This window comes from Harmonia axyridis, chromosome 4 (assembly GCF_914767665.1).
Source record: "Harmonia axyridis chromosome 4, icHarAxyr1.1, whole genome shotgun sequence".
Lineage (NCBI taxonomy): Eukaryota > Metazoa > Arthropoda > Insecta > Coleoptera > Coccinellidae > Harmonia > Harmonia axyridis.
The window spans coordinates 1240358-1252602 of NC_059504.1; the positions used below are offsets into that span (position 1 = coordinate 1240358).

At 33.9% G+C, this 12245-nt stretch overlaps 2 protein-coding genes across 4 annotated transcripts in view; one reads left to right on the forward strand and one right to left on the reverse strand.

Moving 5' to 3' along the window:
* Positions 1–1082: 1082 nt before the first annotated feature.
* LOC123678876 (protein artichoke-like) lies at positions 1083–6627 on the forward strand. Its single transcript, XM_045616135.1, has 4 exons — positions 1083–1651; positions 1878–4498; positions 4574–4993; positions 5086–6627. Exons 1-4 carry the CDS (start codon positions 1509–1511, stop codon positions 6480–6482), a joined length of 4581 nt encoding a protein of 1526 aa, XP_045472091.1. The 5' UTR covers positions 1083–1508; the 3' UTR covers positions 6483–6627.
* The window catches only part of LOC123678877 (pickpocket protein 28-like), a 173008-nt gene continuing 167354 nt past the window's right edge, over positions 6592–12245 (reverse strand). For 2 of the 3 annotated variants that reach the window (XM_045616136.1, XM_045616138.1), the window contains 12 exons: positions 11977–12183; positions 11366–11474; positions 11161–11309; positions 10697–10818; positions 10473–10561; positions 10232–10416; positions 9629–9714; positions 9480–9539; positions 9382–9409; positions 9198–9326; positions 8811–8902; positions 8435–8638 (listed from right to left, as the gene is read on the reverse strand). In XM_045616136.1, coding sequence (XP_045472092.1) covers positions 8469–8638; positions 8811–8902; positions 9198–9326; positions 9382–9409; positions 9480–9539; positions 9629–9714; positions 10232–10416; positions 10473–10561; positions 10697–10818; positions 11161–11309; positions 11366–11474; positions 11977–12183 — 1426 coding nt within the window. In that variant the 3' untranslated portion in view covers positions 8435–8468. Of the gene's footprint in view, positions 6967–7025; positions 7118–7316; positions 7437–7494; positions 7535–7627; positions 7688–7742; positions 7829–8434; positions 8639–8810; positions 8903–9197; positions 9327–9381; positions 9410–9479; positions 9540–9628; positions 9715–10231; positions 10417–10472; positions 10562–10696; positions 10819–11160; positions 11310–11365; positions 11475–11976; positions 12184–12245 lie in introns of those variants that run through there. The other variant, XM_045616137.1, reaches the window with a different exon arrangement.

Consider the following 12245-nt stretch of genomic DNA (forward strand, 5'->3'; position numbering starts at 1 on the left):
AGTAGGTTCCAATCACACCACCAGCCCAAAAACCACCAGATCTTCATGTAAACTACGGTGTAAAACTGCGTTTTCGTCAAAACTACGAGCTATAGCAGCAATATTTCAATTTGTTTTTGAGCGACGCACACGGTTTCGATTCTTCACATCACTAACTTGTCCCAACAGCTCGAATTTTCCAACCAGTTGCACTATTGCCGACCGAAAAGGTGTTTCACGACGACCCAAAAGTGCTTTAGTTTTGCAAACTGTGACTGTAAAAGTTTAATCATTTTTGTGGTGAATTTTAACAATTTCATTGCGTTTTTGAAGCATGTGCCGTTCCTTTTCTAAATGTCAAAAGACGACAGTTGCCCAGATAGCGGTCTATTCAAAATTAAACCTCATATTGGAAAACCCTTCAGTTCAAAATTCTTCAAGAAAACCTGTTGAATTTTTTCAACTACATATATTACTTAACAGACGTTCAAAAATAATCATTCTGTAAAAGCTCCATAGTTTTTCTATTGAAATTGAGGCTCTCATTATTCAAACCTGGTTATTAAATCAGATAAATAGTGGAATAATAGTACTTTCTTATATAAAATTGTTGCTTCACAATCATTTCAATCCTCTCAGTGTATTTGTGACACATCTTTATATCTATAAACCATGACAAGTTACAGTAAACTTAGGCGACATTAGTTTAACGGAACCATACATCTTTCCATTCCTTCATCTGTTGAAATTAGATCATCTTTCATCTTATTAGGTTTTTGGATTTACATCCACTTTAAGTTGGCAAGTATTCAACAAGAGGTACTGATGAGATATACCTATTTTCACGAATACATTTATTGAATAAAGATAGCTTTAATAGCGTCTCTAACTGAGATCATCTATAGGACAAATATTATAAAGACGATTTCAATTTCACAGTTTTTGGCGAATTATAAGGATGTAGCAGATTGTTATTGTTGTTGTGTAATTAGAAATAGACAGATGAATGTTTCTTCATTGAAGAAACAATGAACCTACTTTTCACAATCGAATAGTTCGGCAAAGGAAGTGCATATCTTTGTTTTCGACTCCATTAAAAGAACATGAATTGATCAAAAGATTGATTGGAGATTCCATAGACATCAACAATGGGTACACCATGAAAATTAAGTTAATAAGGGAGTTTTGAAATCGGTAGCAAAAATTCGAGGTAGAATTACAAAGACACTGACGTTAAGTAGGGAGCTTTTGAGCGCTCGTCATTCATATGCAGCATGTGGTCTCCAAGGGTACAAAAACTCCTAAGTTCACGTCAATTTTTTTCGATATATTGTTAGAATTTCCCATGGTTCTGACGTTGCTATTTACACTGAATTTTGCACGAAGCATTTAACTTTATTGAATACATATCCAGGAATTGACTACAGTTTTTTTAACTGATTAATATGAAAATTTCTAGAAACTACGGTGGAAATTCCTCAACATGTTCTCGATTATGGATGGAGCACTCTGGGAAATGAAGAGTTAAAATGTCAATGATAAAATTCTACGTATATATGGTATTCTTGATTGCAACATTCAATAGCACTTTCGCAAGTGGATCAAAATGTCCGAAACCAGAACTTATAGCACCATGCCGATGTTTGATGAAAAGAGAAGAACGGCAAGTTTGGTAAGTATTGAAGGACAATAGAAGTTACGAGACACTTGTTACTTTTTGCCAAAAAGTGTCATTACTTAATGGCCATATTTTTGTGGGAACGCCAGCGAAAATTGTGTGTTGCACACCAATATTTCTGGCTATCTTACTATGAAGTAACTAAGATATTACTTCTAACAGCTTTGTAAACTAGACTTGAATGGAGTTTGACCATCCAACTTTAATTTCTTGGTTTCAGGTGCTCTCACAGCGATTTACCAAAAGTACTATCTGGTCTCCGATCACTTAGCAAACATCTTTCTTCACCAATAGACGAACTGATCTTGGAAAACAATTATCTACCTTCTCTACCAGCACGAACATTCTCCAACCTGAAAATTCTTCGAATAATGCTGCGACAAAATGGGTTAGAACGTGTGGCCCAAGATTGGCTTCATGGTCTCGAAGACGTCCTCATGGAACTATTCATCGTTGAACCCAAACTTCGGTATCTTCCAGAAGATTCCCTGAGTCGAATGAACGCTCTAGAAGCCATCACAATACAAACCAAGGACTTGAAGAGACTACCACAGATTTCATCGTTAGCAAAACTAAGGTACCTCCAGGTGGAATCGTTAGCTCTGGTTGAACTATCTCCTAGAAACTTCAAGAACTTACCAGCCTTAGAGAAGTTCCATTTGGGTAGAAGTAAAAATTTGAAAAGACTTGAAGCAGGACTTTTCGAAAACCTTCCAGTTCTAAAATCCATCAACATGTCCAATTGTGGTATTTTTTGGATCCACCCTAGAACGTTCTCGAACCTTCCAGAGTTGAAAGAATTGTCTTTTATGCACAACAGTATACGTGATGCTGGTATGGTTGGTAGGGCATGTAAAGATCTTGATTCCCTTAAGGAATTAGATCTAGATTATAACAGGATAGAAGATCTACCCAAGGGGTCTTTCGTGGATTTACCAACACTTCGACATCTGCGTATATCCTTCAACAATATATTGGAAATCAAGCAAGGCGCTTTCCATAGAGTACCAAGGCTGAAAGATCTCTACTTGAACAACAACAGAATCAGAAAAATCCACCCTGAAAGTTTCATACACTCCTCTGATAGTGGTTTGGAAGAGTTGTGGTTAGTCAACAACCATATATCACAAATCTCTGAACTCAGATCTCTGCTAGAAGCTCTTCCTAGATTGGTGTACTTGGATATGAGTTCCAATGAGTTAGAAGTCATACCATTTGGTTCCCTACATGGTCATCCTACCTTGGAAGTGATCAAGTTGAACAGCAACAAAATACGAAGAATTGATAAAGAATCCTTTATGGCTATGCCAGCTTTAAGGGAATTGAGCCTGAGAAATAACTCTTTGTCTAACTACGATCAAGGACCCTTATGGAATCTACCATTCTTAAAAGGTCTAGACTTATCACAAAATAACTTCAGGAAATTGGATCCCCTCTTCCTGGCTAACCTACCATCTCTACGAAGACTAGATGTTAGTGACAATGAGTTGGTCATTATTGATCCAGTTGCATTATCTCTGACTCCTTTGATAGAGTACGTGAATATTTCTGATAACAATTTGAGGTTCATCCATCCTGCAACTTTTAAACGTTTGGAGAAATTGTACGAATTAGATGTAAGCAAAAATTACATAGAAGACTTCCCAGTCGAGCTTCCAGAAGGTCTAGAATACCTTCATTTGAATTTCAACAAACTCAGGACTCTTCCCTCCCTAACCGGAAGTACCAAGTTGTATTCATTGAAACACCTGGACCTGTCCTACAATCTTATAGGAAAAATGACCACTTTGAACATGAAGAAGTTACCTTCGTTGAAAAAGCTCTACCTGTCCAACAATTTCGTTCAACGTTTGGAAGATGGTGTTTTGGAGGGTCTACCAAAACTGGAAATATTCGATTTGAGTGCTAATAAAATCGTCTACATCCATCCAGCATCTTTGAGGAACTTGCACAGTTTGGTAGAACTCAATTTGAGAAATAATTACATAGAAAGTATTTTTGTTGGAACGTTGCAAGGTGCGTCAAAATTAGTTAAACTTGACGTTAGTGGGAATAAGTTGGTTGAATTCTTGCAAGGAAATATGAAGTTCAATCTGGATATAAAGCATTTGAACATTTCCCGGAATTTTCTCATAGAAATGCCTAGGAACATATTCAAAATGAAACAAATGATGGTGCTAGATATGAGTCGTAACAGGATAAAGAATCTTCCAGTTGAAGCATTCTCAAAGCTGGAACATCTCACCGACTTGAGACTATCTAACAACTTCATAAGAGAACTTCGACTTAGTACCTTTTCCAGACTCAAAAATTTGAGAATTCTGTATTTGGATCACAACGACATCGATGAGGTCGAAACCAACACCTTCCAGTCTTTACCAAGCTTAGAGATGATAAAATTGGACAATAACAAATTATCGAAAATACCAAGTTACACTTTAAACAATCTTACCATGCTTCAAGTTGCTGAGTTTCAAAGTAATAACTTAGAAATTTTAGCCAGTGATGCCTTCAACTTAGTTCCTAATCTTTTGTTCCTAAATATAAGTAGAAATAATTTGAGAAGTATTGAAGACAGTGGATTGAGAAATGTACCATCTTTGGAAGTGTTAGATTTGAGTAGTAATCTCATCAGAAGGATAGAACCTGGAAGTTTCAGACTTATGGAGTGGTTGGTAGAAATAAAATTGGATCATAATGAAATCTGTGGAGTTTTTGGAACTCCTTTCAGTGATATGCCAAGGCTGAGGGTTATTTCTTTGAGAGGGAATAAGTTGAGAAAGGTTCCTGAAACTATTTTGGATAGAATAAGGACGAATATTGCAGTTTTCGATGTTGATGGTAAGTAATTTTGAACATCTGTCTTTTTAGATTTGGTTGGTGTTTGATCTACATAATATTGAATTTTCATTATAGAGAATCCTCTGCTTTGTGACTGCAATGCTCTTTGGTTACAAGTTTGGGCCGAAGAGTCTATGTCAATTGGTCCTCATTGTGGTAATGGCAAGATGGTTCGAGAATTGAAAATACCACCATCTTACTGTAAACAGAAACCAATGAAAGATTCACCTACCGATTGTGATGACAATCCAAATGGATTTTCACAAGTTTTTTCTAAATATTCTGAGCTTCGAAATGGCTCCAGCGAAGATAAGACGAATATTCTGGCTCCTCTGCCACAGGAATCAGACTATTTCTACGATCAATATGTAGACTATCCCTTTAATGAATCTTTGTCTTTAAATGCTAATGATGAGGAAGGCATTTTAGATAGATTTCTTAAAGTGAATCATAGTTCCCTCATGGAACCTCCACTATCTTCACATGTTATTTCTGGTGAGAATACTTACCTAAATAATTATTTAAGATATCTCAAGAAATCTGCTGTAATTCTTCGAATATTCTCTAACTTATTCAATGTTTTTCAGGTGACACTCCTACACTGTATGCTGCTCCATCTAATAACAAAATCAAGCCCGATATACCAAAAGAAGTACCCCATTCTCCAAGTAGCAGTGGTTTCACTTTCTTCGGAGTACCTCTCTCTGGATTGAACTTAAGCCAATTTTTGGGTGGCAACAAAAAGAACCTAGCTAAATCTGCTTCCAACGCAAAATCAGTGATGCCAATAGCTGACAGAAAGATGGCAATCATGAACATTCCTGTAGTCAGGGGTACCACCGCACGAAATATTTATAGAGAACCTCCAAGTACCCCATTCATAGAAACAGGAGGATTCAGACCTATACTACCTGGAGAGGGTGGCTTTTTACCTATGGTAGAAACCACTATTAGTGTTGAAACTTCAACTGAACTACCAAGGTCGACTCTGAAACCGATATTTACCTTCTACGAAGCTGATTTGAACCAGAAAACTCCTGAGGATTCTTCGACTTCTGCTTCCTCACCTATCCTGCAGTACTCTGAAGATGCAACAGTAAAATCGGTTTATTCTTCTACTGAGCGTTTCTACCTAGAGAGTACAACTCATTCTTCAACTGAAGTACTTCAAGAATCTGTAACAGTGATACCGACATCGACAGATGCTATGGAAACAAGTACAGAGATACATGTTGAAGAAATAGATGAGGTCATTTTGAAGAATCAGTCCTTGGATACGAAATATGTAGAGGTTTCTTCTACTGCAAGTACTGAATTTAGTTCAACTAACGTCACATTGTTAAGAAATGTTAGTGAAGGTACCACTCAAAGCACTGTAACGAACAAAGATATGATTATAGGAGAGGAGGTTTTGGTGGAGGAAAACTTGAATTCGACTAATAAGTATAGACATACATCTACTCAACTTCCTACTTCTTTAATGAACCTCAGTACTACAGAAGTACCAAAAATAATTCAAATAGATAGGGAACATTCACCAAGTGATGGTTGGGACAGGGTTGTTGTAAAAACTAGGAATAAGGGAACGATTTTGGATAAAATAGCAATAGTACCAAACACAACAAAAAGACCTGAAACTGTAATAACGATGCCTGCTCTTAGTCAACCACAATTGCCACACATAAGATCTGCAGGGAGGTCCATAATAACCAAGGTACAATCACCATTCACCACTGGTGCTTCAGCTTTGGTAAGAGAAGTAGGGCCAGACTTAAAAGAGACAGGTGAAACAGTAACTTTGGATCCTCAAATAACAAAGCTGGATGGTATAAAAGAAAGTTGGTATTTTGCAAATTATAACAAGAGCAATTCTGAACCATATCTTGGGGTTAATCCTAATGGTGGAGCTAAAATTGGTGGTTTTTATTATACTTTGGTATTTTCTTTGTTTGGAACAATTCTTTTTGGCATTAGGTTTCACTAAAAGTTAGGGTCATTTGGTATGTTTCTTAATGATGTTGTACATTGGGTTTGACGAGGAGGAGTATCTTAGTGATGTTTGTTATTGTAAATTAAGTTTGTTTTATGAGATGTTTTATTTCTTTATAGTTAATAAATTTGTCAATGAAGCGTATATTTGATTACCTACAGAGAATAGCATTTTATATTTATGATTCGTTGAGCTTTCCAAAATATTCTATTCAACAAAAATCATATTTATAATTAAATTCAACAACAATTACATACATTCACAAAGGGAATTGTGGAAATAAATATCACTTGAAGCTAGTGTTTCAAAAATCAAAAAAGTTATCTGAAAGTGAATAAGCGTTGAGACAACTTGTTTTCTCTGCGTCTAGGTCTTCTTACTTTCTTGCATATCAGGCGTAAAGTTAGAAAATATAAGAATTCAATAAGGCTCAGCAAACTGAATCCAACAAACAGACCTAGCAATCCACCACTGTTAGCTGAAATTAAAAGAAATCAAGAAAAATTTCGAAGGAAACATAACAGAAAGTCTACTTACAGACGAGATCTGTAAAGTCAAATACAACACTTTTGACCTGTTTGCTGAATTTAGATTTTTCAAAGAAGAAATGTGCCACAGCTGTATTTTTCCTGAGATAATTGGTGAAATTATTATAATTCAATCAATTTGAGTATTTGGTGCGCTTTCAAACTATATAAGAAAATATAAGTTTCAAAGAAAACAATAACCAGATAAAATATGAAAATATGAATAATAAACCCGAAAAAAATATTAAAATAAATAATAAAGATTAAAATACATCTACCAAGAACTATTTTTGTGACTAACCTATAATCTTCTTCTACCTCTTCTGATTCGTTTTTATAATATTCAATTTTGAGATTACTGTAACTACCAGTTTTCAAATATGTGACTTCATGACATCCTGGTAAACAGTGACATAACATACTAAAAAAAATTTCAGAAAGAATATTTGAGGGAGGGCTGAAGTTTTAGTTGAACTCACGCTATGGCATGTCCTTTCTCAGAAGCTACTTCAACCATATCTGAAAGAAACGATGGAATTCATTTTTTTATATATTTTTTTTCGGACCCTTTGAAATGTGCCAGCTTACCGTGTAGCACACTGTATCACTTACTTTTAGCCTCATCTTGACAATTTGCCTGCTTCTTACTACACGTTTGTACATCTCTAGCCTCTGAAATTAAAACAATGCTGAATTTTTTAATACGATAGGAAGGTAATAAACTCACTCGGTAAAAAATAGGGTATACATCCACACTTGGTTTTTGTGTGGTTTGAGAGGCATTCCAGCCTACAATTTCTCTCTGTGTAAGTCCTGCAATTCAAAGCAAGCTGATATTACTTTACTATTACAATTATTTTTACCAAATCTATTTAGTTTTTTTTTTTTATTGAAAATATACACAATGAAAACTAGAGTGTAGGATGTTAAGTTCAAACTTGTGATCTTATTTCAGATATATTTCGATGAAAATGTGAATGAAAGATTAAAATATCAAGATAATTTCATATGTTAGATCTTACAAAACCACTATTTAATTCTCTTATGATATTTTTTTCGTTTTATTGGAATAAATCATTTGAAAACATTTAGGCTATATGCCGTTTTTCGAAATTCATCATAAATGGCCAGACCTTCTTCAAAAAAAAAAATGGGTTACAGGAATTAAACCAATTTTTTCTTCTCTATTTATATCTGATATTTGACAATTTCATACGAAATTGTTATGTTTTTATTATCTAGAATTAATTTCTAAATTTTTATTCCAGAATTTATTGTACAATATCTTATAAATTTAAAATTCAAAAGCAATATTGTTTTCATAGTTCAATGAAAGAATCATTGCTGTGTTAACTATTTATTATAGGATCACATATCATAAAAAATTTCAACTTAATATTAAATTAAAATCATATCATTGCATTCCAGAGTTATCAATGGATATCTAATATTTTCACTGGAGGTATTGCAGTGACAATTTCTTCTTCTTAGCTTTTCTTTTTCGCTTTTCATTCCAACTCCTTAGATCCAAACATGAAGTTTTAATAAATATGTGATAGAAGCATTCCACCAAGCTCAAAATACTGAATCCTAAGAATGCACCTAACAGTCCACCAGTATTTGCTGAAAAATAAGGAAAAATTTTGTCTTTGATCTTATTTATCGATTTAAAACATTTTTAAAAATTTATTTTTAGTTTATGTTTGGCTGTCTTTCCTTCAAGTTTGTCGGTATTGTTTTGTTTGTTATTTATTTTTTACTTTATTTGTGTTTGTTGTTCATTTTTTGTACTTACACAAGAAATCCGTGAAACCATATATTTCACTCTTGATTTCTTTGCCATATCTATGTTTGAAGAAAAAGAAATGCACCACTGCAATATTTTCTCTGAAAAATCAACATTTGCTTCAGGTTAATTTGAACAAGTAATCAATTTGATTTCCTGAGAATAATAAAGGTTTGAGTATCTTTTCCCAATTATAATCTCGTTATTTTTTATTATTTTTTTTGTTTTCCTTAATTCTTTTTATTTCTAAACTGATATTTTTTCTCTTACATTGTATGAACCTGAATAAAGTTCATTGGCTTTTTATTTTCAATTTATTTCAATGTTTCTATTGTTATTTCTGAATTATTCGTTAATTTTGTATTCCCATTTATGTTACGTACTGATAAAACTCACTTCAAATATGAATATGTGTAATTATCTAAATCAATATCAGAGTATCCTTTAGTCCTTATTAAAGGACTGAGTGATCCTGTTTTTGTGAAAGATACTTCTGCACATGCTGGTAGACAATCGCAGTTTTTCCTATGGCAATCAAAATAATTTAATATGCAATGAAAAAGAGTTATTTTCTACTCACGTTCTTCCATAGACTATATTTGTATCTTCTGTAAATTTATTACATATTAGTTTGATTATAGAGTGAAAGTTCATAATATCATGATTTTTTTCATTTACCTTGTGCTTTCTTAGCACAGTTTTCATCTCTTTTTCCACATATCCTTTTACCTCTGCTCTCTAAAAATGGATATAGAAAGTATAATATTTCTCACTTCAAAATATAAGTAAGAAAAGTGAAATAAAATAAAATAAAGATAGGAACTCACGTGGAAGGAAATATGGAATGCATCCACACATTCTGAGAGTGTAATTCGACTGACATTCTTGGTAACAGTTAGTGCTTGTGTATGACCTGCAATATTCATATATGTAATTCTCGTTTAAAGCTTTCTACATCATTGTATTCTTTGAGAGTAATGTAAGTTTAGAGTATCACATACCTGTGTTTTGTGGTCTAGTTGAGTTCCTTTGTTGTGTAATTGTAAAAGTGTGATTTGTGGATATTATATAATAAGAAACATTCAAACCAATAGGTTTCGGGCCCAAAACTCACATCCGTGAAAGAGTTTTCCAAAGAGTTAAGTATTACAGAAAAGTACTTAACAGAATTTAACTAGCGAACGTGTAAGGGTCATACAGAGTTCACGTGAACAGTTGACAGAAAACTTGAGAATAGTGTCATAGTTTCTTTCTGTGGTTTTGATTTAAATATTTCCCAATAAGAACGATATGTTTTTAAAAGAGGAATTATTGAATATGTGTTGGTATATTTTTTCATCACTATTTTTGTTAAATTTTTGTAATCCACCTCATAGCATTTTAGAATCACATCGTCTATATTGGGCGACCTGTATATCGAGGGGACTCACCTGTAATATTGTAATTTTCTCTCGTTCGAGAAATAACATTGCCTCTTCTCTATTGAGACACTTCTGAGAGAATGAGTAGCTTCTCTGATTACTGGATTGATCATGTATCTTGCTTCTACACCTGGGCTCAACAGAAAACCAAAATCTGCTGTTTTGGGAGTTTCTAACGGATTAGCGAGGACTATCTGAAAAAAAAAATGGATTGTAAAAGATTTTAGTCGAGCATCGGCACTGTTTTAACCTTAAATCCAACGCTGTTTGTTGACGAGCAATAATAGTTGTCCACTTGAGTGTCTAAAATTATTGAGAGGCCTAGGTGTTGACCTGATCCTGAAAAAATAGTTTTAACAAGAGGACGAAATATTCTTGGTACGTCAGCAGATTCGGTTTTTTTTTGTTTCAATTTGAATCGAAATATATCAAGAAGTGTGAGGTTCTTGTGCAGAAACATGCAACATACCATACCTAATGGTCTTCGAGGTATATAGTCTGATCTTGCGTCTGAAATTTTATCAGGAAAACCATCTTCAGGATTCCAATCATAAATATAGTTGGAGTAGGTTTGGTTTAAGTATGACGTGCTTTTTCTATAAAACAGAGTATTTATAATTTTATATTGCGACAAATATTGGTTCTATTCTGTATAATTTCTTTTTACCAGAGTGTGAGGAATTTAGTACTTAACTCAATAAAATAAGGGATTTATAGTATGCACTAGAATTTTCCGAAATTATGCAAGAGAATCAGAAAATTGAAAAAAATCATAAAATCCTACAATTTCTTCGAAGTTTTTGATATTCGATTCGGAACTCACATTAGAAACCTGTATAGCCAACCTAAAAGAGCTTCGAGAGGAGCTAGATAGATGGTGCTTGATGTTACTTATAGAGGGAACTACCGTTTTCATTTCTATGAGATAAAATACTTACGGATTCCAATAAATCTTATTGGGAGGTAACCTATTGAAAGAACAACATAACCCTTCGTCAGTCAGGTCGTTATTGAAATATTCATCACAATTAACCTTTTCGTTTTTCCAGGAACAAGACTTCAACATATCGGAACAAGATTGGCCTACCTAAAAATCGACAAAAAAAAAAATTGGAGCCTAAGTCACTTAGCGTTGTTTGTTACCGTTATCAAAAAATTCTGCATCGTATCCCAGTCTGTTTCGTATTCTGTCTCATTCATGTCGCTGTTGAGATTGCAATAGTCGTTGAGTAATTTCTTTTGAGCTGGAGTGCTTGAAAAATTCATTAACTTGTATTTAAAAACTTTTTATTTTTAAATGTTGACAGTTTTTATGACTGTTGGGGAATATCATTATCAATTGTAGTGACATAATTGGTAACAGCAGAATATTGAGAGTAGAGTAGTTCACGCACTACTGCGTAGTTACTTCAATCTCAAGTCCACTGGGAAATCGAAATATACCACATTTTATAATAATAAAAGCTTTTTTATTCGAAGTATCCAACAAACTTTAAGCCTGGCCAAGTTTTGGAGTACTTGAACGTGAACTGATTTTCTCAACAGATTCATTTGATTGTTTTTCAAGCCTGTTTTTTGTCGACTAAGATATCAATATTCCGAATATAAATATTCGATTATAACTAAACTTTATCGAACTACTATTCTTGAAACGATTAAAAACGATATATCAGCATTTTTCAATCCAGCATCAAAACCATTCATTGTACTAGTTTTGTACTAGTTTCTAACTAGTTCCAAACTGATTCACTCACCCATGATCTACAATCCTTTCAGCTTCTTGCCTCTTAGCCTGATTCATGTTACAAATTGTTATCGATGGAAACGGTATGGAGTTAAGATCAGCATCCGAAGGACTAAAACTTATGATGACCGGACTTTCAGACCATTTCACGTAAATATTCGATATGAAATATCCAGCCATGCAAGCTGCGATGCCAAACGCACAGAACCAGAAGAGTCTGCAACATATTCAGATTATTTTTTTTTATTCTCAGGTGATGGTTATTTGGAATTTGTAGGA

Excerpts from the sequence above, each read along its gene's own strand:
- LOC123678876 (XM_045616135.1), top strand. The coding sequence starts at position 1,509 with ATGTCAATGATAAAATTCTACGTATATATGGTATTCTTGATTGCAACA. Across the intron at positions 4,499-4,573 it reads TGCAGTTTTCGATGTTGATG|AGAATCCTCTGCTTTGTGAC; the intron begins GTAAGTAATTTT and ends TTTTCATTATAG. Across the intron at positions 4,994-5,085 it reads ATCTTCACATGTTATTTCTG|GTGACACTCCTACACTGTAT; the intron begins GTGAGAATACTT and ends AATGTTTTTCAG.